The sequence below is a fragment of the Mus pahari genome, chromosome 9, assembly GCF_900095145.1.
Source record: "Mus pahari chromosome 9, PAHARI_EIJ_v1.1, whole genome shotgun sequence".
Taxonomy (NCBI): domain Eukaryota; kingdom Metazoa; phylum Chordata; class Mammalia; order Rodentia; family Muridae; genus Mus; species Mus pahari.
Window position 1 is genome coordinate 47,506,583 of NC_034598.1, and position 27,758 is coordinate 47,534,340.

At 34.6% G+C, this 27,758-nt stretch overlaps 2 protein-coding genes across 2 annotated transcripts; both read right to left on the minus strand.

The window, feature by feature from the left end:
• Positions 1-320: 320 nt before the first annotated feature.
• On the minus strand, positions 321-1,280 carry LOC110326342 (olfactory receptor 6C6-like). The gene has a single exon (XM_021204704.1). It carries the CDS (start codon positions 1,278-1,280, stop codon positions 321-323), a length of 960 nt encoding a protein of 319 aa, XP_021060363.1.
• Positions 1,281-6,837: 5,557 nt separating this feature from the next.
• On the minus strand, positions 6,838-7,803 carry LOC110326709 (olfactory receptor 6C2-like). Its single transcript, XM_021205288.1, has one exon. The coding sequence runs from the start codon at positions 7,801-7,803 to the stop codon at positions 6,838-6,840; it is 966 nt and encodes a 321-aa protein (XP_021060947.1).
• Between the last annotated feature and the right edge of the window lie 19,955 nt (positions 7,804-27,758).

Sequence of the window (27,758 nt, forward strand, 5' to 3'; positions counted from 1 at the left end):
CAACATCCTGAACCAACTATATAGCATGAGAGACCTAAATTTTATGTGGAGCAAGAAAATCCAAAAATAAAGTACAAAGTGAAGTTTGGCTTTTACATGAAATTCCAGAAGAGAAAATACTCTCAACATTTCTAAAAATTCACCTGTAGATATTTGATTTAATTTCATATTAAAATGATGCAGGATGTATCAGAGGAAGGAGGGAATGTAAGGGAGCTGAGAAAGAAAAGATACTAGAGCACATGAGACTTAAAGCATAGATCATAGCAGACATACTTGGAAATTACAGTCCTCTCTTTCACTCATGTCCCAGCAGCATACTATTTAGGTCTAAATCTTAATTCACTGTTTTGGGGACAACACATTCTGCGAAGCACCTGTTTGAAAGCTTCCTTCACCTGCTGGTTCCTTAGGGTGTAAATGAAAGGGTTTAGCAAAGGGGCCACAGAGGTGTTAAGCACAGCTACACCTTTATTTAAGGTCACCCTCTCCTTGGCTGATGTTTTCATATACATGAAGATACAACTCCCATAAGTAATGGAAACAACAACCATGTGGGAGGAACAAGTAGAAAAGGCCTTTTTCCTTTGTTGAGCTGAAGGGAACTTTAGGATGGTTTTGATGATGAGTGTGTAGGAGAGGATAACTAAGATCAAGGTGATGATAAGTGTCATGACAGCTAAGGCGAAAGCCATCAATTCTATGAAACGTGTGTCTGTGCAAGATAGCTGCAGAACAGGGGAAGTGTCACATAGGAAGTGGTCTATTGTTTTGGAAGCACAGAAATCCAATTTGAGTCCCAAGAGCAAAGGGGGGAAGATGACTAAGAACCCAGTCACCCAGCAGCTGAGGACCAGTAGGTGGCACACTTTGCTATTCATGATGATGGGGTAGTGCAGTGGTCTGCAGATGGCCACAAAGCGGTCATAAGACATGGCAGCCAGGAGGTAGAACTCTGTGATTAGTGAGAGAAAAAAGAAGAATAATTGAGCTGCACAAGCATTGTAGGAAATTGTTCTGTCTCCAGTGAGGATGCTCACTAAGAACCGTGGAATACAGGCAGTTGTGAACGCAATTTCTAAGAAGGAGAAATTCCGGAGGAAGAAGTACATTGGAGTCTTTAGGTGAGGATCCAGCAGGGTGAGGAGGATGATCACTAAGTTCCCCATCAGGCTCAAGATGTAATTGAAAAACAGAAACAGGAAAATCAGAATTTGTAGCTGAGGGTCATCTGTCAGTCCAAGCAAAATGAATACAATCTCCACAGATTGGTTCTTCATCTCTCCTTTTTTTCCCTAGTAAGTCTACATAAAACAAAATAAGGAAAAATAAAAGGAAAAAACCCAAACTACTACCACATTTAACACATATGGAAAATATGCATTGCATTATACTCACAGAAAGACACAATTTCAGTATAACCCATGCAAAAATATTTTAATGAGTTTAGATTTCATTTCATGAACATATCTTAGACTTCATTGATATGTGTCATAGTTAAGTTTTCTATTGTGAGAAAACACCAAGGCCAAAAGTTAAGTGGGAAGGAAATGCTCTAAAGGGTTTGCTTCATGTTAGAGCTTTTAAGTCTGTCAGGGTGGGACAGAACTCGGGGAAGGAACTGGGCAACAGAGGCTGATGCAGAGACCATGGAGGAGTGCTGTTTACTAGTTAACTTGTTCATTTGGCTTTCTCAGACTGCTCCCAGGACCACCCTTCCTCATTCGCTATCAGTCAAGGAAATGCAACAGGCTTGTCCAGTCTGTTGTAGTATTTTCTCAATTGAGGTTCTCTCTTCCCAAATTACTATGGCTTGTGTCAATATGACTTAAGACTAGACAGAATCAGAATCTTACTTAACTCAAAGTTGACTGGGTCCATTACTTGCATTACTGTTCACCTGTACCTGTCTTTCCAGTAATTTGGTCTAATAAAATACTCAAGTGTGTTGTATTTGAAAATTTCTCAATTAATTCTCTTGAGTAAGTTGCCACTTAAGTGATACAATATTTATAGTAAATGGTGGTGTTCCCAGTCGCTATAGTAACTCACAATTTAGATATATACATATAGGGCATTTTTAAGAGAGAAAATCTCTGAACAAGGAAATACATAAGATTATAGTATGAGATTCTAGCAAGGTGGGTGTGCTGATAATCAGAGCTCAGTTCCTAGAAATTAACTAAGAAACACGAACATCACAATGATTTCAAAGTGAGTCATCAATTGAACCTATTAACGTAAACTGTCTTACTGGTAGAATTTCCCATTATTGTCTTCTGCCTCATGACAGTTTTGAATAGAGAAGAATATCTATGAGGAAAAAGGAATAGCTAATGTTTAACCTATAAATATAAAGTCAATGTTTCAAGTAAAATTGTGAGTCATTTTTCATTTTTAAATAATTGTGTAAGATAGATACCTTATATTTATAGAGTACTTTGATTCAATACTAAAACTTTATATGTTCTACCTGTTTTATAGTCATTTAAGTCATTTAAAATTTTATGAAAAAATGGAATATTTATTTTGAGTAAACTGAAGCTGAAAAAATCTACATGCCCCATACAATATGAAGAGTTAAATAGCAGATAATTTCCTGATTAGTTTTAGGAACTGTAGAGTAGAATCAAGTGACCTATGAACATCAGTTTGTATCTGGAAATGAACATACACATCTATAATAACAAATCTTGCCCATGACAGTAACTAGAATTAGTTCACTGGTACTATTTTATCCAGCTAATAAAAGATTAGCATACCTGATTCACGAGTGAATTTGTTTTATGGCTACTGACACTGGGGTTCAGGTATTTCCACTTTACAAAGGATGCTGAATCCGTTTACATTTTATTTAAAGCTTCTGGGTTGTCTCTGGTTCCACATCCCAGGAAGGACGTCCTTTCATTATGAGCAGTTTGGTAATACTTTTACAGAGAGCAACATCTTCTTCTCATTTCTGTGGTATTGATACAGTGCAGGGTGTAGTGATATGAAATGCCTGGTAAGCTACTGCATAAAAAGGGAAACATATAAATATTTTAGACATAACAAGAAAAATCAGTGACATGGTATGAATAATATCAAATGTAAAGTATTATGGCTTGCATTCACTAACTTGGGCTGTATTCAGAAGTCATGCTTTTTAAAATTATTTTATTTTATAAAAGCTTTTCTGAAAGATTGCATTCAAATTCTAACCAAAAGCCAACTTAGAGAACACTTATTAAATAAAGAATTAGTGATATCTCTAGAAAAGAAAATTTAACAGAATTATAAAGAACCATAATATAATCATTTAAACCATTTAAAGCAGAGAATAGATAACATATGTTCTGCATTGTGAATGCTAATAGAATTATTTCCAACCTATGAGGTACAAATTATTCTTTAAAAATATTAAAAATTCAAAAACGAACATAATAGAACCAAAGGATAATAGAAAATTAATGTTCTTTGGTGTTTACAGAACTATACAGAAGGAGATATATTAGCATTTGGCTATTTGGATGGTGTGTAAAGGAACTGAAAACTTGAGACAGGATATTCTATGCAGATAAAGCAGCCTGGGATAAAGAAAATATAATGTATCACACAATCTTTGCTTTGAAAAAATAGTCATTATTCTACTATTTATTCTTCTCTCATAGATCCAGAAACCAATGTAAGAAACAGTACCATAGTTATAAAAGTTCTTTAGGACATGCAGATGCTATAAAACAATATATCAGAAAATATTATCATTTATAATGATAAAACATCCCATTGGTAACACTGATATAAATGTTTAATTATATTGTGCTTACACTAAATTTTCCTCATATGAAACCATTGATTTTTTTTTCTGCTTTAACAATTACATATACCATCCATCTTTATAACACGTACTTACTATAATGGGAAACTACACAAATCACAAATCTCTTTATGAGTCAACATAAGAAGATATTAAAATACTAACCTCTAATTAGTTTCACAGCTTCCTTCAGTTGAACATGTAAATTTTTTCAAATTTGTGCTCCCATATGTCAGCTATTATCCTGGTGAACAATGAATGAATGGACCATTCCTTCTTCCTCATTCTATTCTAAAATAAATGACCAATTTGCTTATTTGTATGTCTTAGAGATAGTATTTCTTACTAATCTAATGAATTGTAGGAAGGTTCATGAAATTCATATTTCTGAAGTACTACAGTTCATTTATTTAAAGTATATAAAATGTTGTTAAAACTAACATACACCATAATATGGAAACTCACCATCTCTGAAATAATGAAGACTTGATGCCCCTGTTTCCTATAGGAAAACATTTAATAAGGACAAACAATTCTCAGGATAACTAGACCTAACACCATCATTTCCTAAGGGATTCACAAATTGTATGATACAGAAATGCTGTTTATGAAAATAAACATCAGCATACAAACCTATTGTATACAAATTAACTTTAAATAACACATTTTAAGATAAATGTGTTAGTCTATAAAAACCATGATTCATCTTGGTTTATATGTTTAAAAGCGTTTACTGTCAATCACAGGTCCATGTCAACACAAGGAAGCATTTCAACTTTGACTCCAGCTGCATAACTCTCTGTAAGGCTGAACACTCACTTATTATTCTCTTAGAGGTCAGGCAACAGTTTTCTTTTATAATCATCAGAAAACTATTAATGTCTAAAATTGTGTATGAATATATTTATGTATTTTCAAAAACCATAAAGTGCTCAATGTTTAAAATTTTGTTATCACCACTGGATGAGCAACTCATAATGGGATTCCTGAATCAAAAATAAAGAGTAATTTAAACAAAATTAAATAAGTTCTCTATCTGGACTCAATAAGTTCCCCACATTAATGTACAAATGCTCCTTTTTCTTTTATTCTTCACAACCGAGTTGGTTTTCTTCAAATATTCAGTCATTTATGGCTCATAGATACTTTCTAGAATTATATTATATGCATTTTTTCTAATTTAAATCACTTTTCTTTATTTCTTTTTCATATGTAATAAATCGCATCCACTTGCCTTTAGATTCTTATTTATTTTTGCATAATTGATTCCTATACATCCATTTTTCACATTTTTATTAGATATTTTCTTTATTTACATTTCAAATGCTATCCCAAAAGTTCCCTATACCCTCCCCCCACCTTGCTCCCCTACACAACCACACCCACTTCTTGGACCTGGCATTCCCCTGTATTGGGCATATATAGTTTGCAAGACCAAGGGGCCTCTCTTCCCAATGATGGCCGATTAGGCCATCTTCTGCTACATATGCAGCTAGAGACACGAGCTCNGGGGGTACTGGTTAGTTCATATTGTTGTTCCACCNACAGGGTTNCAGCCNCCTTCANNTCCTTGGGTACTTTCTCTAGCTCCTCCATTGGGGACCCTGTGTTCCATCCAATATCTGACTGTGAGCATCCACTTCTGTGTTTGCCAGGCACTGGCATAGCCAAACAAGAGACTGCTATATCAGGGTCCCTTCAGCAAAATCTTGCTGGCATGTGCAATAGTATCTGGGTTTGGTGTCTGATGATGGGATGGATCCCCGGGTGGGGTAGTCCCTGGGTAGTCCATCCTTTCATCTTAGCTCCAAATTTTGTAACTCCTTTCATGGGTATTTTGTACCCTATCCTAAGCAGGAATGAAGTATCCATTCATTGGTCTTCCTTCTTCTTGGTTTTCTTGTGTTTTGCAAATTGTATCTTGGGTATTCTAAGTTTCTGGACTAATGTCCACTTATCAGTGAGTGCATATCTAGTGACTTCTTTTGTGATTGGGTTACCTCACTAAGTATGATATCCTCCAGATGCATCCATTTGCCCAAGAATTTCATAAATGCATTGCTATTAATGGCTGAGTAGTACTCCATTGTGTAAATGGACCACAGTTTCTATATCCATTCCTCTATTGAGGGACATCTGGATTCTTTCCAGTTTCTGGCTATTATAAATAAGGTTGCTATGAACATACTGGAGCATGTGTCTTTATTACCAGTTGGAACATCTTCTGGGTATATGACCAGGAGAGGTATTTCTGGATCTTCCATTAGTAATATGTCTAATTTTCTGAGGAACCAGATTGACTTCCAAAGTGGTTGTACTAGCTTGCAATCCCACCAGCAATGGAGTAGAGTTCCTCTTTCTCCACAACCTCGCCAGCATCTGCTGTCACCTGAATTTTTGATCTTAGCCATTCTGACTGGTGTGAGATGGACTCTCAAGGTTGTTTTGATTTGCATTTCCCTGATGACTAAGGATGTTGAACATTTTTCAGGTGTTTCTCAGCCATTCAGTATTCCTCAGTTGAGAATTCTTTGTTTAGCTCTGTGCCCCATTTTTAATGGTGTTATTTGAATATTTGGACTTCAGCTTCTTGAGCTCTTTGTATGTATTGTATATTAGTCCACTATCAAATTTAGGATTGGTAAAAATCCTTTCCCAATCTGTTGGTGGCCTTTTTATCTTATTGACAGGGTCTTTTTCCTTACAGAAGCTTTGCAATTTTATGTGGTCCCATTTGTCAATTCTTAATTTTACAGCACAAGCCATTGCTGTTCTGTTTAGGAATGTTTTCTCTGTGCCCATATCTTAATAGCAGGAATATTTTGTAAAATGAATTTCTTCTGTGCCTTGCCTACTGGAGCAAATCCATCATGTATTGTATTCCAAGGCAGACTCATCTCAGGAAGACCATCTGCTACTTATTAGCTTATCCTTCAATGGCTCCAGACATAAGTGGGTTTCCAATTCAAGATGTAAAGGACTATGAAAAAGTTAACCCGGCTGAAATAGTTAAAATCTTCAGAAAAATGAACACTAGACAACTAGCTGCTTAAATCCAACTTGTTCTTATTGGTGTAAGAGATATGCAATTTTTTTACTGTGTCATTAAAAGCTTGCTTCACTTGCTTATTTCTCAAAGTATAAATAAATGGATTTAACAAAGGGGCAACAGATGTATTGAGCATAGATACTCCTTTATTGATAGCTACCTGTTCTTTGGCAGAAGGTGTCACNTAGATAAAAATNCAGCTNCCATACATGATGGAAACTACAATCATGTGAGAAGAGCAGGTAGAAAATGCTTTCTTCCTCTGATGAGCAGAAGGGAATCTGAGAATTGTCCGGATAATGTATATGTAAGAGAGAATCACAACTATTAATGTAATGATGAAAGTCAGCACTGCAAAAACAACGACAGTCTGCTCCAAAAACCACGTATCTGCGCAGGAGATTTTGATAAGAGGTGATGATGCATCACAGAAAAAGTGATCAATGGTGTTAGAGTCACAGAATTCCAGCTGGAGGATCATGCCAAGAGGTATGATAATGACCAGCAGCCCAGAAGTCCAGCAACAGAGGACAAGGATGGCACAAACTTTGTTGTCCATGATGGTCATATAGTGCAAGGGCTTGCAGATGGCCACATAGCGGTCATAGGACATAGCTGCCAGCAGAAAAAACTCTGTGGCTCCAAAGAGTCCAACAAAAAATATTTGACTGGCACAAGCATTGTATGTTATGGTATTATCCCCAGNTGATATACTGTANANGAATCTAGGAATACAGACTGTTGTGAATGAGATTTCTAAGAAGGAGAAGTTTCTGAGAAAAAAATACATAGGTGTATTAAGATGAGAGTCCATCAGGGTGAGAATGATAATTGTCAGGTTCCCCATTATGCTCAGAATATATGTCAGAAATAAAATGACAAAAAACAGAATTTGGAGGCCTGGATCATCTGTAAGTCCCAGCAAGATGAACGTTGTCATTACTGTGTGGTTTCTCATAACTACTTTTGGTGTTTTAGGCAATCTGCATATAAATAGTCAAATTATCTAGGTGTAAGAAATGAAATAAAAATAAAATGAGTGGAATGTATAAGTTTTCAATAAGATATTATACAAATTTGTGAAATAAAATGCAGGCACACCAAAAGAAGCAATGATCAAGACCAGAAATCAATAAAATGGGAAATAAAAAAGACAAGAAAGAATATTAGTAAAATTAAAACATGATTTTTGAGAAAGAGAAGTAACAATGATAAACTCTTAACCACGCATACAGAATAAAAACAGAAACAATAATAGCAAGGCAAGCCCAAACATACACCAAGATAAAGAAAACACACGTATTTGTCAAGAACTAAAGTGGGAAAATTACCATAGATCCCTCATGAATGTAAACCAAAACTAGAATTTGGCATAATTTCACCACAAATAGAAATGGCTATTATCAGATATCAACAACAACAACAATAATAAATAATTACTGATGACTAGGTGGACAGAGAAGTCTTTTATGCTAGTAAATTACTATAGCCATTGTGAACAGCCGTATGATGATTCCTCAACAAGCAAACTGAGCCTGAAATGAATCTATCATATGATCCAGGTATCACATGCCTGGCTTTGTAAGGAAGAAAAATAAAGTCAGCATACTAAAAGAGATTCATGCTTTCCCATAAATGGATGAACAGAGAAAAATGTATTTGTGTCTATGGAAGTATTATTTAGCCAAAGATAAGAAAGAAATCATGTGCATTGCAGCAAAAATGGATGGAAATAGAAAACATTATCTTGAGTGAAATGATCCAGATGTAGGAAGTCATGACCACATATTCTTTTTTAAACATGGAAGCAAAGAGCAGTATGTATGATTGTGCAACAATGATTTCTTCAGGTTGGGAAGGATGGATAGGAGGGTGGGCAAAAGTACACTTGCTTTGATTTTGTACATTATATGTTTGAGTGGAAACATTAGTGTTAAACCTAATTAACAGGTAATTACACATTGAATAAGAATGAAATACATTCTTTAAATTGGAAACTTACAGAAACACACTGACAGTTTGCCATTTCATCTGATTTTCTAATATTCTTTACTTTATATCATTTACTACTAATAATAATAAACAGTTCATTTTGTATCATTCACTAATATTTAACACACAAACTATTTTATATACAACCAGTAATTGCAGTGTGAAGAAATATTTGTAATGATTTATATCAATTAAATGTAGCAAATAATATATACTCAGTTGAAGGCCATGGTATTTGAATAAACTTTCAAGTAATAGTTCACACACACACACACACACACACACACACACACTCACTCACTCACAAATCTGGATCTCTACTCTTTGACATGTCTATAATTATTATGGTTGACATATGCTAAAATATTAATTGTACTTGTTCAATAAGCCACAATTGCTAATTTTAACCAACCTGTTACTGTCATTTTCAGTGCCGTAGCCAACAGTGCCTAGATTTTTTTCCAGGTCTTCTATCTGATTAGCTTCAGTTGGATCATGTCTTTAGACTACATTATAACAATACTGAATAAATCATAAACATATCATATTTTTGACTCTATGCTTCTATACCATATTTACAACTCCATGCTTCTGTTTTGTTTTATACTGAGAACCATTCATACTCTGACAGATTTCATATCCTATATTCCAAATCAGCTTTACGAATTTTCCTTGGTGCATTAAGATTCCATCTCATTTCCCTTGAGAATGGCCAGGTACACTCCCACTGCAAGTCTAGGACTATTGTCTCCTTCTCAGGTCAAATTTCATTTTGCCCATTTCTTATTCTTCCTCCCCAAACTATGAAATTCTTTTTTATTTAAAATTTAATTACATTTCTTCCCCCTTACCTTTTCTCCTTCCAGCCCCTCCCATATCACCTCCAACTAGTCCCCTCCTACAAGTGATAGTCTCTATTTGTTTATTATTATTGTTACATATATAAACATTCTCTAACACACATCACACACACACACACATATATATATATATATGTATATATATATATATATATACACATACAAATACAATCTACTGTGTCATTTTTCATTGCTTGTATATATATAATTTCAGGATACAATTTATTGGATAACCAAGTAAGAGTATTGTCCCTGAGAACGCCTAATTTCCCTCTAGCACTAGTCATTAGTTACACATAATTCTTTATTTAGGAGTGAAACCCCACGAGGTTTCCCACATACCTATTGATATAGCTATTATTCAAGTCTTGTTCACATTGCCATTTCTAGGAGATAACGTCTCCCAGAAGACTTCCAGATCCTCTGGCCCTTACAATCTCCAAGCAAACTAAGACATTCTTGAGATAAGTTCTTGTCTTATTTTACAATTACACAACAACATAATGCGTATTTTACCCCACATCATGAAATATAATAACTTCTTGGAGTATGAGTAAACACATCATCACTTGAGAGGCAGACACTGGGTATTTGTATATTCTTAGTCTTTAAAGTTTCTACTTGATAAAAACAACAAAAAATTAAACACAAAAAACTGCTTTAATTGTATAGTTCACAGTGAAGGCACTATACTTAAACCAAAGGTGCTTCCTTAATAAAAGGTAATGCTGGATTTTCCACATGCTACAATGCAGTTGAGCAGCCTATGAGTCATTCAAATTCGGCATTATGTAAGCAAAACTACTTACATCTCCACAAGACTTTTCACTTAAATTCTATTACAGATCATGTGAAAGTAATCAATAAAAACTAGCTGTGGGGAAATTGGAGGTCTCCATCAGGTCTTTCCTCTAGGACCTCTAGGAATCTCTCCAAAAAAAAGGGCAGAAAGATTGTAGGAGTCAGAGGACATGGCGGTCACCAGAAGAACATGGCACACTGAATCAACTAAGCAGTGTGGAAAAAGACTCGCACATACAAAAAAGTTGTACATATTTATTAGTGATAACTTTTTTGTTATTATGTTTACCTAGTGGTTTCATAATAGTGTGAGGATACTTGTACAATTCACCATTAACATCAGTACAGTTAGTTACATTAAAAACTGTAGATATTACATGCTAATTAAATGTGATGATTTTATTTTTGTATATGGTTTGGAATTTATACAGTAGGAAAATTTATACAAGGCTTTGTAGACTTGTTAATTTGTATTTGTGATCAATACCCTCTTAAAAGATATGACATTGAAGACATAAAATTAAATCTTATATATTTATGTGTTCTCCAAGCTAAATATACATGTATATATTTATACACATCTGTATTATCTTTATCTGTAATGAAAGTGATGGGAAACATTTTATTTTATCAAACTTCACAAAAAATTTACCTCGAGCAAAAAGATACTGCTTACATTTTAACAAATTTCACAAAAGAAAAATATTGCCATGAAAAATAAGAAAATACTTACATTTTAATTTGTCTTCTGGGCATTAGTTTTTATTTTTACCTGAACTAAGAGAAACTCACAGTTGAACTTGGTCTGGCAGCACAAAAGTGCGGGCTCAGTCACTTGGGAGACTATGGAAGGAGAATCTCAGTTTGAGGCCAGCTTGGTCTACAGACTGAGATTTAGGTCCTGTAAAAACAATCTGTCTACAAATAAAAGGTAGAAAACACAGTGATGGTCTAGGACTGTGGTGTAGCTCTTGTATCTCACACACAAGGACCCAAGGTTGAATTCTCAGCCCTAAAAAAGCAAAATCACAACAAAGAAAAAAATCATTAGATGTGACATGAATGACTTAGTCACAATAAGATAGCAGTCTGAATGCATGCAAAATTTTACCTTAGATCTTGTATCTGTGTACCTAATGATCATCGGGATGATTTTTAAAATGAATGACTTTTTTTATATGGCCAACCTGTAATGGGGAAACCAGCTGAGTTAAGAAAACACAATGTCTTTCTTGACTCTGATTAAGAGCCACTAATTGATAGTAAAATGCAATTTATAATATTGATAAACTGAAACAAAACCTTACTAGTACACCTGGGAGTAAGAGTGGTCTCCTGAGGAAATGGAAGACACATTAATAGTATTAAGAGTGATCTTTGCCAAAGTTAATGGCCCAAATAATATTTGGTTATTTTTATTCAAGCTAGTTCTGTAAGCCAAACTTTAAACACAGTGCTCAACAAGCAACAGTGAACATGGAACAACTAAGGGGAAGTAAGCCACTGTCTACTGATTTTGGAATTCCCTGGAACCCTACCATACTTACTCAGTTCAAAGAAAAAGCTACAAAATACACTTTGGATAGCTCTCCTTTCTCTATGTCCTATTTTCTATGCTGCATTTACAGAAAGATGTACTTGTAGTATAGGATGGGCCAGACTTTTTTTTCTTACCTCCCCTTTAATAATTATTCTTTCCTCACACTACAAAAGAAACACACTCTTCTTTCTTATCCTGTCTTGTTCCATTACTGTAATATTTGGAATGGAATTATGAAGAGCTACGTGGTACTAAAGTGGCTATCAAAACACTCATGTCAGTGATACTTCCTTTATTCAAGGTACTGCCAATCATAGTTACCTTTTAAAGCCACATTTTCCATGAAATTTTACTTTAAACTTTCAACATTTTCTTCCTAACAAAGAATAAGACTTAGAGCATGTAAAATAAAATGTATATATAAGCAGTATGTATTTTATGTGTTACTATTGACTAGGAGTATAGGGAATTGATAATGATAATGTATAAATTCAGATCAACAGAAGATTAAACATATAAATAAAATGGTTCAAATATTGTGTAAACTGTAATTAAGTCTTTATATTTTAAACTAGTGATTTTTTTCTGATTTGTTTTCAGTTTTAAGTCGAGGGTATAATGTAAAAAAGAATTAGTTTTTTAATATTGAACATTATCAATATGGATTATATAATATTATTTGGAAGGCTGCCCTCTGTATTCAAGTGTTCCTAACTGATCCAATACTAATCTTTGTGAATACTTTTCATCCCTGTTGAAACTAATTCAGATTTCATTCAATAANTGGTTTCTGACACAAAGGGTGTTTTTTCCTTTCAGTGTGCTTACATTTTTAAAGAACTTCGTGATTTCTCAGGTGCAGTAAACACTTACCTGTGTTTTCTCGTGGTGATTTTCAGACTAATTAGACGCTGTGGTGGCATCACAGAGACACAGACTCCTGCTCACATCTTACATCTGAAAGCTCAACTGGCAGAGTTAAGAACTGATGCTTATGGAACTGATCATTGATTAAAGTAGGGGATGGCTAGCCTCCTTTTATATGAAGTTCTTTTTCCTTTTGCAACTATGGTGACACTTCAAGACTGTGAATGCCCTCTTTACTACATCATTTTTCAGTATCTTTAGTATTTATTCNTGTTCCTTTCCCTTGATAGATGATTGCTTTAGTTTTGAAGTGAAGTTTTTTAAAGTCTTTTATTTGCTGTACATAAATAATTTTATTAGAATTCTTTCGTAAAGTTTATTTATCTGTATATTCATCTCCACATCAGTATTCATAACCATATTCATACATCTATATTGTAGTGATGTAGATTGTTTTTATATAATTGTAGATGACATTGGAGTTACAATGGTTCAATGAACTACTTCTTAGTTTACAACAGTTTGAAAGTGCTAAGTATAGAGTAGAACACTATTTCAAATAAGTGAGTTTTCTCTCTCTAGATCTCACACTGAAACATCTCTCTAAACCTGCCTTGAAAAATTCTCATGTCTTTGAACTCTTTTTTTTAATTAATTATTTTATTTTTTATATCCTAAATGTTGCCCCCTTCCAGTGGTAACTCCTCCCAGTGTTCTTCACCCAATTCCCCCTCCCCTTCACCTGTGAGAGGGTGCCCCCCCCCCAGAATCCCTCTTCCCTGAGACATAAAGTCTCTACACAATTAGATTCAACCTCTTTCACTGAGGCCAGACAAGGCAGTCCTCTGCTACATATGTGCTGGGGGCCTCAGACTGGCCCATGTATGCTCCTTGGTTGGTGGCTTAGTCTCTGGGAACTCCCTGGGGTCCAGGTTAGTTAATACTGTTGGTCTTCCTATGGGGTTGCCATCCCTTCAGCTCCTTCAGTCCTTCCCCTAACTCTTCCCTAAGGGTCACTGACCTCAGTCCAATGGTTGGCTGTAAGTATCTGCACCTGTCTCAGTCAGCTGCTGGTAGAGCCTCTCAGAGGACAGGCATGCTCCTGTCTGCAAGCACTGCATAGAATCAGTAACAGTGTTTGGGTTTGATGTCTGCCCATGAGATGGATTCTAAATTGGGCTGGTCACTGGAGGGCCTTTCCTTCAATCTCTGCTACATTTTTGTTGAGGGATATCTGGGTTGCTTCCAGTTTCTGGTTATTACAAATAAGACTGCTATGACATAGTAGAGCACATGTCCTTGTGGTATGGTGGAGCATCTTTTGGATATACATCCAGGAGTGGTATAGCTGGATTTTCAAGTAGAAATATACCCAATTTTTTGAGGAACTTCCAGATTGATTTCCAGAATAGTTGTACCAGAGTACAACCCCACAAGCTATGAAGGAGTTTTCTCCTTTCTCCACATTCTTGTCGGGATGTGCTGTTCCTTGATCTTAGCTGTTCTAATCTTAGGGTCATTTTGATTTGCATTTCCCTGATGACTAAAGATGCTGAATATTTCCTTAAGTGCTTCTCAGCCATTAGAGATTCCTCTGTTGAAAAATTCTCTGTTTAGTGCTGTAACCCATTTTTAAATTGGATTATTTGGGGTTTTTTGAAGCCTAACTTCTGGGGTTCTTTATATGTTTGGGATATTAGCCCTCGATTGGCTGTAGAATTAGTGAATATCTTTTCTTAATCTATAAGTTGCCATTTTGTCCTATTGACAGTGCCCTTTGCCTTACAGAAGCTTTTCTGTTTCAAGAAGTCCCATTTATGGATTGCTGATTTAGAGTCTGAGCCATTGGTAATCTGTTCAGGATATTTTCCCCTGTGCCATGAGTTTGAGGGTATTTTCTACTTTCTCTTCTATTAGATTGACTATATCTGGTCACTCCAAACCCAAGTACCTCTAATTCCTCCAGTAATTGGCTGTAGCCAATTTTATTTCTAATACTCTCAAATCAAGGAAAAGGGTTTACACAACAGAAGCTTGTAAATAAGAACTCACTCATAGGCCTAGACTTTTGGGTATAGAAGTTAGCATTGCAATACATAACAGCAGACCAATCCTCAACAGGGTTCTTTCTTCTCTCATTATTTGGGAACTTCATTAAGTTTCCCTCTATATATTTTAGGAAGTTTCCACTGTTTTAAATTTCCATTCCACCCCCAAATGCTCTTCAGTTCTGTCTCTCCCCGTATGGCCTCCCTAACTCCAAACTCCCCTCCACCTTCCTACCCGATCCTCCTGTTCCCATCCTTCCACCTCCAATTAACTCATGAAATATATTTTATTTCCCCATCCCTGGGAGATCCATGCTCTCAAAGGATCCCCAGACCCCTCCTCTGTACCTAGGCATTTAGGGTCTACAGATTGTAGCTGGTTAACATTTACTTAATGGCTAATATTCACATATAAGTAAATATTTGTCTAGATCTGGGTTACCTCGCTTAGGATGGCTTTTTATACTTCCATTCATTAGCCCTTAATGATGTCATTTGTTAGAACAGCTGAATAATACTCCATTGTGAAAACCTGCCACGTTTTTTTCTCCATACTTCAGTGGAGGTACATCTAGATTGTTTCCAGTTTCTGACTGTTATAAATAGAGCAACAAAGGACATGGTTGAGCAAGTGTCCTTGTGGTAGGATGAGACAACCTTTAGGTATATGCCCCAAAGTTATATAGTTGTATTTTAGGTAGATTGATTCCCAGCTTTCTGAATAACTGTAATTCTGACTTCAATATTGATTGTACAAATTTGTACTCCCACCAGTAATGGATGAGTGTTCTGTTTATGGACATGCTTTGTATTTGTTCTTTGAGACTATAATGAAGTGTGTTTTGATCACATTTCTTAGTAAATCTCTAAATGTTATTGCTGTTGTGGGAAAAGGTCTTTATTTCTGTCTTCGGTTTCATTTACAACCTAATTCTCTGTCTTCAGGTCCTTTTCTTTTCATTTCTTTACTTATTCATTGCACATCCCAATCATTGCCCCAAACAAATGTGAGGCCAGTCTGGTGTATATAGCAAGTTCCAGGACAGCCAGGACTATGTAAAGAGACTCTGTATTAAATGCAAAACAACAAACCAAACTAAAAACACCAGAAATGCAAAACAAAACAACATGATAAATTCCCTGTGCTGGCTGTTTTCCTTCTTAATTTGATACAAACATAGTTACAAACCTTGGAAGACAAAATTTCAACTGAGGAATCAACTGTATCAGATTGACCTGTGCATCTTTCTGTGGGACATTTTCTTGATTACTAATGGAGGTGAGAGGGCCCAGTTAACCACAAGCAGTGCTGTCCCTGAGCAGGTGCACCTCTTTACGATGAGATTACATAAGGGAATTTTTATAGAGTTCTTGAGCTGTAAAATGACCAAGTCATCTAAATTGAATCACCCATACAAAAGGTTATTGTAAAATCTGTGAGTCTAGAGACATGTGCTTGATGAACTTTCTGCTATTCCTTACTACAATAGAAAACTTAGGCCAGGCAGTGGTGGTGCATGCATGCCTTTAATCCCAGCACTTGGGAGGCAGGGGCAGGTGGTGGATTTCTGAGTTCGAGGTCAACCTGTCTACAGAGTGAGTTCCAGTACAGTCAGGGCTACACAGAGAAACTCTGTCTCGGGGTGGGGTGGGGGGACGAAAAACAAAACAAAACAAAGAGTAGTGGGCTGGAGAGATGGCTCAGCGGTTAAGAGCACTGACTGCTCTTCCGAAGGTCCTGAGTTCAAATCCCAGCAACCACATGGCGGCTCACAACCATCTGTAATGAGATCTGATGTCCTCTTCTGGTGTGTCACGGTTACAGTGTACTTATATATAATAAATAAATAACCCTTTGGGCTGGAGCGAGCGGGACCAGAGTGAGAAAGGGAAAAAAAAATTAAAAACAAAAAGAAAACTTAGGTACAAGACTTCTACAGAAATAAAATTGGATTTATAATTGTGAAAATCCTCTCTCTCTCTCTCTCTCTCTCTCTCTCTCTCTATCTCCCTCTCTCTCTCTCTCCCACCAGTGCAATAACAGATCTCTTCCATTCATTTCTAAAAGGCTTGGCCTTCTCCTTTCCTTTGATCTGACTCCATCTTCCTGGAAGCTAGTTACAGCCTTCTCTGCTGTTCTTTTAAAAATCTTTATGTTTCCAACTTCTTTCAAAATTTTTTCTGTAAAGAATAGAAAGAGCCTACAAGAGGGACCCCATGATACTTGGTAACATATTCAGTCTTGATAAATTACTTACATGATCCAGAAACCTTCACTAAATCAATCCATTTCCATGATATTTCTCAAGATCTAATCAGTCCTTGATAGCAACTCCATTGGGAAACCAACCCTTCAGCACATGAAGGATCGAAGACAGAGAGAGTAGTTGGATATCTTTGGAACCAGTATTACAGATGACCATGAGCCAGCTGAAATGGGTACTAGGAATTGAACTCAGGCCTTCTGGAAGCACTGTATTCTTAACCACTTTGGCTCATGAATATTTATTTATGTAAATCACAGATTTAAATGTTTAAGAATGTTATAAGTTGAATACATACCATAGTTCAAACTCTCTGAAGTATGAAATATATATTTATATATACATATTTATATTAAATATAGGAATACTTAATGTCTTCTATGATTTTATATATGTCTATATATATATATAAACATATATATGTAGAACCCTCAAATTACAAAATAGTTTTGCAAGGCATACATACAAATGTAAGTATAAATTTAAAACATTTGTCTGCAAATATTCACAATATTGCTTTCTCTTGATAGAATCTGAAAGCAAATTTGACTCCAGGATATAATGGCAATTTCTTTACTATTTTGTTTTTTTTTAAACATATGTGCTGTGTGTTAGTGTCTACAATTTTGTCAATTCATTCATACATACACACATACACACACATATATGTGTGTGTGTATGTATGTATATATATATATATATACATATATATATATGTTACATCATTTAGGGAAAATAATATTAATTTAATTGTATGTTAAGTGCTTAGAAAATGTAATAATGTAAATGTGTATTTAACACTTATACCTAAAGTTTAAATGAGTAATCATCTATGCTGTCTCATCAATAATCAAATCACTGGAGCATAACTGATGAGAGTCAGCATCAGCTACCATGTCTTTGCTAATAAATAAAACTTATACTTTCATGGATGTGATATTTAAATCAGTTTTTTCAAAGGCAAGTTTGGAATTTTTATTTAAAAAGTTTTAGCACACACTAATTGATTAACCTATACAAAATGGTAATCCTTGAGAAAGTAAATACAAGTGACTTTATATACACTAAGCAGGTTGTTCTTATAGGTTTAGGAATATGTATACATATTATGAAAAACCTGTAAGGGAAATTTAAAGCTCTTCAATACAAGTGATTCTTTAATTACCTTTCTTTGTACAGAGAACAACTCCACATTCTATGCAGTTTTAAATACCATTTAGAATCAAAAATATAATGCAATACCCTCTCATCTCAATGAGCAAGGATATTATAAAAAGTATTCTGTTTGGGGTTGTAGAGAGAAAAGTACTCTAAGATATTTCAGTAGTGATGCTGACTTGGTACAACTAGTGTGAGAACAGAGTGGAGGTTCTCGAAATAGGAATAAGAACTTAGCATATATTCTTGTGGTCCTGTTCCAAGGTATCCAATTGATACTATTAGAAAGTGGGTTTTACTTTTCATAGAAAGTGAGATGATCTTGCAACTATATTCACCAAGGAAATGTTAAAGATATCTTGTGTTGAATATGAACAACTTACTAGCCTGAAAATAGGTTAACCCCCTTTACTCTATTTTTTCATCTTGTAAATATATAGTTTCTTCTGCAGACAAGTCAATATTAAAGGACAATTTTTAGTTATCAGTGTTAATATATGTTAAACACTTGAAAATTATATATGATATATATGTGTGTACATGATTGTAAGTATGTGTAAATCAATGTAACGACAACCAAATCACCTTTTCTCACTCCTTTATTTCCATGACATTAACAGTAACACCTGCTGTTCACATGCATAAAATCTTACATCCATGCATGTCAATATGCTCCACTTAGACTATGCTGTCAATTCCCACAGCTCATACATGACTTGAGGTATTCATAGAAGGGCAAGACTTCATTATTGATACTATCTTAATATATTTTGTGCTTAGTGTAATGTAGTGGGGCTAAAAGGAGAATTCGCCCCAGTTAATATTGGCTTTTATTCAATCACTTGTTGACTTCATTTTCTACTTTTATGCTATTCTGTGCATGTGCATTATTTAGGATTTTATCTTTGATAATAATGTGAATTTCCTCAGTTATTTACTTTATTCAATGTCCATAAATACTAGTTCTAAAATCTCAATTCTGACATTTTTTCAAGTGAAATGTATATAAGTGAATCTATAATATACACTTATACATACATATATACATACATACATATCATTTTAAATAAACTGTGAAATATTATTTGACTTACTTTACTGTTTTTAGTAGCATGCTTAGTGGGCCTAAGTTGGATTTGATCAATTTATATGTTAATTTTTAAATCTTTAGCTAAAAATACCTTATCATCAAATAGGTAAGAATTGATTGCAATCTCTAGGTAACATTCTTGCAGTAAAATATTAGTATTATGACTCATATTTTAAAATAGACACTAAGGTTAAAATACTTTCAAATGATTTCAAATAAATAGCATTCTTCATTCAAGTCCATGTTCTCCCATGGCATAGAATATCTTCAAAATAAAATAACCCACTAATTGGGCATTGTCCACATGTGTCTACACACGTTCACATTGTTCACATAACAAGACTAATAGACTTGTTATGGAACTGGAAGGGCTGACTTTTAAATAATGAATTTTATTTTTTGATTTTCCATATCCTGTAGCTCTTTTAAGTCCTATTAAAGTTAGTATATTTTATTCTTTAAACATTAATTTCAATTATCTATATCATAGCATGTGAGGAGTACTATAAGTGTGTTTTAAATAATAATACCAAAGTTTCTGATTTATTTACTGATTTATTCTTCCTAAAACTGTAAGAGTAACATGTTGACACTTGAAAAGTCTGAGAGACTTGCTCACCCCCACTGTGTGCCACAATTCTAAGATGTATAATTGTTGATGAATAAATGTACTTCTTAGCATTAAAACTATGTAAATACACATTGGATTAGTACTCTTTTAGATGTGAAAATCCATCAATTTCACCCTCTTTTAAAGTTATATCTACGTTTCTTCTTATATATACTTTAATTTTAACATTTACAGGTAACAATGTAATTATTCAATTTCCCCCTATGGATAAGAACTGGGAAGGAGCACAGGAAGCACTGTAAAGAAATGTCTTAGTAGGTGTTGGTAAATGAGAATATCCCTCCCCCATTAACACTTCTTTTCCTTCCCTTTTTTTAATTGGTTATTTTCTTTCTTTACATTTCAAGTGTTATCCCCTTTCCTAGTTCCTTCCCCCACCCCTCTGGAAACCCCATCCCATCCCCCATCTCCCTGCTTCTATGAGGGTGCTCACCTACCCACCCACCCACTTAAAGTGGATAAAGTCCCACTTATCCACCCTCGAATTCCTCTACACTGGGCACTTCTGTACTAGTCTTCAAAAGACCAGAAGTAGGTGATTTAATACCCATCTTTAGAGCTGTTGTAATATATTTTCATGTAAAAAAAAAAAAAAAAGAAAACTTGTAAGAACTCAGTGGATTGGATTCTTTTGTCAATTAAATGGATTTGATACAAATACTAAAAATTCATACATTCCTAGACCATTAAATTATTCCAACGATATATTTTACTTGAAAATGAAGATTGTGTCCAAGCATTCAATTCATCTCTTTAGGTTCAGAGTGTTAAATGGTTCAGGTTATTTATTTACTTTAAGACTTATTTAATTATTTGCTTACTTGTTTGTTTGTTTGTTTGTTTGGTTGGTTGGTTGGTTGGTTGGTTGGTATATGAGTGTTTTGTCTGCCTGTATACCTGAATGCCAAAGAAAGCATCAGATCGCATTATAGAAGGTTGTGAGCTGCCATGTGGTTGCTAGGAGTTAAACTCAGGATCTCTGGAAGAGCAGCCAGTGCTCTTAAAAACAGAGCCATCTCTCCAGGACATGGCTTATGTTATTGACATCTCATCTCCTTCCTCCCATTTCATCAAAACTACTTCTTACTTACCTTCTAACAAATCTGAACAATTCAAAATAAAAATGAACAATGATAACATTTGTTCAATATCATGATTACAATAAATTTTCTGGGTTTTCATTATGAAAGAATCCTCAAATCATGCCCTTCCCAAGTCTCCCTAATAAAATGAATAACAATGACTCGTGCAATAAACTAGGTAAAGTATGGGTGACTTATAAAATATTCATAGGAGGAAACTATATTGAAAGTTATATTAGACTGAAAGGTTAAAGAAATGTTCTTTTGAGAGATACATTAGGGAGTTTGACTAATTGCATTTTATTTTGGAATGAGTGAATATTGTTAGTAATATTACATGATGCAGTGGAAGATTTTTCTGTATGAGACATTGACTTTGAAAGACCAGTTTTCTTCTCAACTTTCCCTACATTTATCCATTTTTTTCTTCAATCAAACCTCATTAAATAAAAGTTATTAGAAAAATTGCACAGAGTACATCTCCAAACACATTTATTTTATTGATCACATTGTCTTCATTCTTTATACATTCAAATTTTAAAGTCATTCAGAATTTTGGTGATTGGAGAGTAAAAGAATAATTATTTAATTAGAAGCATGAGTAATATCTAGCTCAGTCACAAATTTCAAATTGTAAAAAAACAATACTCTATAATACTCTATATGCATGAGGTTGGATAGGGAGGTAGAGAGGATTAGGGATGGGTTAGATGAGGGGAAAGATTATGATCAAAATATATTATGAGGAAAGTACTTAAATATTGAAAAAAGAAACAATAAACAATAAAAATATTCTTATACCAGTATACTCTCACTGCACAATCTGGATCGTGCCACAGGAATTCTTTGTTTTTTTAAGGGTGAAAATGTTTTTAATTAAAATCAGCATATGCTTGCAACATACAGAAAATCAACAGTGACATTCTAGTAATTTTTTCATATATAGCATATGTTTTAATTCTATGAGTATGTTCATAGTATATATTGCTATTCTATATTCTGCTTTTCACATTTGATGTATTATAAATATCTTCCATGCCAATAAACATTGTGAGACCAATATATTTAATTTGTTAGAAAGTCACTTATTATTTCAAATACTCAGAGGTTATTCTATAGCCATGAGACATTTGCCATACTGGAATTAAATTCCAACTACTCTGATAGTTCAAAGTCTCCAGGTTCTTCAATTACAGTGTTTCTTATAAAACCCTTCTGACAAACCTGAGCCCATTAAATCTGAATTTCTTAAATAGGATCTATACTATTTAATTAAAACTAGATTATACCTTCCTTCTTTTGCTTCCCAGTTTCTTCACAGAAGGTTTGTTGTTGTTGTTTTCTGTAGAAGTTTGCAAAGTGAAACTACATCTAATATGTATGACTTTATTCATCTCCCTACCATCTCTAAGCTGGAAAAAGAATGCATCAAATATGTTAATTTTATAATTGATCGATTAAATAACTCAAACTTATGCAAGGTATCCCCTAAAATATTATACTAAAATCTCCCCTAATATACTAAAGTTTTTCTTCTCTGTGCCAACTCCTCTTGCACACACATAGTGAACCCACAGTAAATATTCAAAGAGTAAATGAATAACTCAGGTGCAACATATAATCAGATCATCTTTCAAGAAAATATATCAGGTTGAGTTTTACCTTTTATACAGATTTAAAACTCTTATGGGTATTATAAAGATTTCTGCATAAGTAATAAGGAGGAATCAGGCTTCTATTGTGCCTGAAATTGACATCCACCTGAGTTGCTTCTAGTCTGAAAATCATTCTTCTCACCTACCACATTCAACCTGCCACATAGTGAATGACAAGTAAAACGAAGAATTGGCTTGGCATAGGTCTTGCTGCTTCGTAAGCAATAAGAGCCACCACAGGAATTCTTTTGAGATTTTTTTAAAATTTCTATTTATCAGACTTCTCAGAATTCACTAAATGAGTAATTAGATTTATTTTTAGTAAATTCTCTTTTTACTATTTTCAGAGTTATATGTGTTTTTCTTTCCAGGGAAATATGAATAGAGCAGATGAATTAGCTCCAATAATAATGAACAGGATCAATTTTCAACATTAAAAGTCATATATATATATATATATATATATATATATATATATATATATATGAAAACTAAGGGAAAGCAAGATTATTAAGTCTGGTTTAATACTAAATACAAAAAATTTTAAAAATAATACTATTAGAGAAACAAGAATTGAATTATAAGGATAACTTTCACAGAAATGTTAGAAAAAATAATAATACCTCATGACAGTTTATTTAAGTTGTATACCAATAAATTGTAGATTCCCTTAGGTATACTTCATTCAAAATGAATGAATTCTCATTTTGACAGCATATTTATAGTAGTAATAATTTATTAAGGGCTGTGTTCATTTCAGTCATCAAAGGTTTGTATATTTTACTTCATTTAATCATTATAAAATATTTGTAAAACTTTTATTCTTATTCTCAATTGGAGCATTGAGATTCAGATTTGCCAATTTTCACTAATTTATACAAATTTCAAATGTTAGATATCAACAGATTACCTACAATTAAAGAATATTTTTTCAAAAGAGAACTAAAAGCCCATCAAATACAGAATAAATATTGTGGAGATAATGAATCTCTGCTTTTAACCAACAGAAAATATGTAAATTAGCATGAGCAGTCATTGCCACATTTCAAAACATAATTACAGTAAATCTTAAATATGACAAAGTTGAGCTCTGAATTGATGTTTAACTTTTAGCGACTTCCACTTCCCTCTTTGTGATCAGCTTATCTGTGATTACGTACAGTTTCTCAGAACAGCAAGAAGAGTGGATGCATCGTCCATTGCTGTTTCTTAAAAAACTCCCTCCCCACAGGTAACAAGTTTGGGATTCCTTGTAAATGTTTTCATCTATGTTTTCTTGTGTTATCCAAAGTGGGTTTATTCCTTTGATTGCTGAGAGATAAGAAAGACTGAAGTTGGACAAAGGAACCATTTCAGGAGATGTTTTAAAATAATCATGATTTATTCATTATCTCATGTCACAATAAATACTTAAAGCTTTATCCATTGTCTCTGCAAATGGCTCAAGGGACCAATTCACTGAATAAAAATTGCCAGCATGGGAATGTACACAAAACACAAGGGAATATCAACCATAATTGTTTCAAAACAAAACAAAAAAGACGAAGAAGAAGAAATTGGGGACAATGACCAGTGAAGCAGAGTAAGATTACTCAGAAAAAAAGAAAAGCATGCTAATATTTCATGCAGTTTAAAAGTCTGCCTACCTTTACATTTTTGACTATATTAAAATTCCTTATACTTTATGCTCCTTTTCTCTGCTTACTCAATTGCTCAATGACAATGAATTAATGTTATAATTTATGTGTCAGATATATTAGGACCACCTTCCTTGGGGAGACTATAATTATACTGTTATGCCAAAGTTGGATTGTTCTTAAGGTCCAACAATATTGTTCAAGACTTTAGCAAATGTTTTCCAAAATACTAAAGTAGAACATGAATAGGGGATTTTGATTGGGTTGTTTTGATTGCTTTTTACTTGATTTTTACATTGTATCTTTTGGTTTTGAGATCTTAATATAATTATATGATTTGCCTCCTTTACTTTCCTTCCTCCAATACCAACCATATACCCCTGCTTGTTCTCTTTCAAATTTATGGTCTCATTTTTCATTAGTTGTTGTTATAAACATCTATGTAAAAGAATATATATGAATTTATTCCTAAATACATAAGTGAAACCTGTTCAGTCTACATAATGGTACTTGTATGTATGTCTTCAGAGATGACCCTTTGGTATTGGTTAAAAAACTGGCATGCTCTTCCCTGGGGAAGACTACATCTCACACTCTTTGACTTGTTTTTTATTTGATTTTTTTTTATGTTTTAATTTCAAAATAATTTTAGACAATATGGTTCCTGTTTTCCTAATTCTTTTTCATCCTCCCCATATACTCACCTACCCAACCCCAAGCCATCTTTCTCTGAAGAGCACAAACTCTGTAATTATAGTGTAGTTTTCCATACTTATTTTCTCTTCTAATAAAATATATTGATGAGAAAGATACCAAGAGTTTATTTAATTGGATAGAATTGAAATGTTATATACTGACATTATCATCTCCAACAAAACGGATGACTTCCTTTCCCTTTAAGAATTGCTACATGTACATTTTTCATATTTCATCTAACATTTTGAAAATCAGTATTGTTTTAAGTTATAAATACATAGAGATGTCATCACTTTATAATCAAAGTATGCAGGTCAAAGCCAAGAATTGTTCATTACTCTTGAAATAGAGACAATATATGCATTGAAAAGGGAAATATACTTATGAATCTTCATTTAAATTTTCCTTATTCCTCCACATAAAACCAGAGACACTGAAATTGATAGAGGAGAAAGTGGGGAAAATCCTCGAAGATATGGGCACAGGGAAAAAATTTCTCAACAGAACAACAATGGCTTGTGCTGTAAAATCAAGAATTGACAAATGGGACCTCATAAAATTGCAAAGCTTCTGTAAGGCAAAAGACACTGTCAACAAGACAAAAAGGCCACCAACAGATTGGGAAAGGATTTTTACCAATCCTAAATCTGATAGAGAACTAATATCCAATATATACAAAGAGCTCAAGAAGCTGGACTCCAGAAATTCAAATAACCACATTTAAACTGCTTGTGGACGTTGTACATCGTGGTGCGGAGCCTAGTGCGCACCACGATGTACAACGTCCACAAGCAGCCTTAGAATAAGGAACAAAATACCCATGAAAGGATATAGGTACAGAGACAAAATTTAGAGCTAAGATGAAAGGATGGACTATCCAGAGACTACCCCATCCAGGAATCCATCCCATCATCAGCCACCAAACCCAGATACTAATGCACATGCCAGCAAGATTCTGCTGAAGGGACCCTGATATAGCGGCCTCTTGTGAGGCTATGCCAGTGCCTGGCAAACACAGAAGTGGATGCTCACAGCCAGCTATTGGATGGAACACAGGGTCCCCAATGGAGAAGCTAGAGAAAGTACCCAAGGAGTTGTAGGGGGCTGCAACCCTNTAAGTNNAACAACAATATGAACTAACCAGTACCCCCTGAGCTCGAGTCTCTAGCTGCATATGTAGCAGAAGATGGCCTAATCAGCCATCATTGGGAAGAGAGGCCCCTTGGTCTTGTAAACTTTATATGACCCAGCACAGGGGAAGGCCAGGGCCAAGTAGTGGGAGTGGGTGGGTAGGGGAGCAGGGGCTGGGGTGGGGTTTAGGGAACTTTCGGGATAGCATTTGAAATGTAAAGAAAGAAAATAATAATAAATTTAAAAATGGGGAAAAAGATCCTATCTAGAAGGAAAAAAAATTTCCTTATTAATGTTTTTATCTGAAACCTCGGATGTGTAATACAACATTGAAAGACAGATTGCTCCATGGTAATAATTAACTTTACCTGTAATTTGAATGCTGCCATGAATACCTGCCTGGAAAGCACATACATTACTTTCGAATTTCTGAGACTGTCTGCTTTTAGAGCTGAAATATCTAGTATTTAAATTCTGATGCCATTTGAAACTTAGAAGATTTATTGATAGACATCAATAAACAAATTTGTGATACATAGTACTGTAAAAAAATTTCTCTCTTACAAAAATCCTTGTCATATCAGGGTCCTTTCAACAAAATCTTGCTGGCATATGCAATAGTGTCTGCGTTTAGTGGCTGATTATAGGATGGATCCCCAGGTGGGGCAGTCTCTGGATGGTCCATCTTTTCGTCTCAACTCCAAACTTTGTCTCTGTAACTCCTTCCATTGGTATTTTATTCCCCATTCTAAGGAGGGACAAAGTATCCACACTTTGGTCTTCCTTCTTCTTGAACTTCAGGTGTTTTGCATATTTTATCTTGGGTAATCTAAGTTTCTGGGCTAATATCCACTTGTCAGTGAATACATATCATGTGTGTTCTTCTGTGATTGAGTTACCTCATTCAGGATGATATCCTCCAGATCCATCCATTTGCCTAAGAATTTCATAAATTCCTTATTTTTAATAGCTGAGTAGTATTCCATTGTGTAAATGTACCATATTTTCTGTATCCATTACTCTGTTGAGGGACATCTGGGTTATTTCCAGATTCTGGCTATTATAAATAAGACTGCTATGAACATAGTGGAGCATGTGTCCTTATTGTCCTTATTACCAATTGGAACATTTTCTGGGTATATGCCCAGGAGAGGTATTGCTGGATCCTCTGGTAGTTCTATGTCCAATTTTCTGAGGAACCGCCAGACTGATTTCCAGGGTACAAGCTTGCAATCCCACCAACAATGGAGGAGTGTTCCTTTTTCTCCACATCTTGCAAGGCTATGCCAGTGCCTGGCAAATACAGAAGTGGATGCTCACAGTCATCTATTGGATGGAACACAGGGCCCCCAATAGANGAGCTAGAGAAAGTACCCAAGGAGCTGAAGAGGTCTGCAATCCTATGAGTTGAACAACAATATGAACTAACCAGTACCCCCAGAGCTCAAGTCTCTAGCTGCA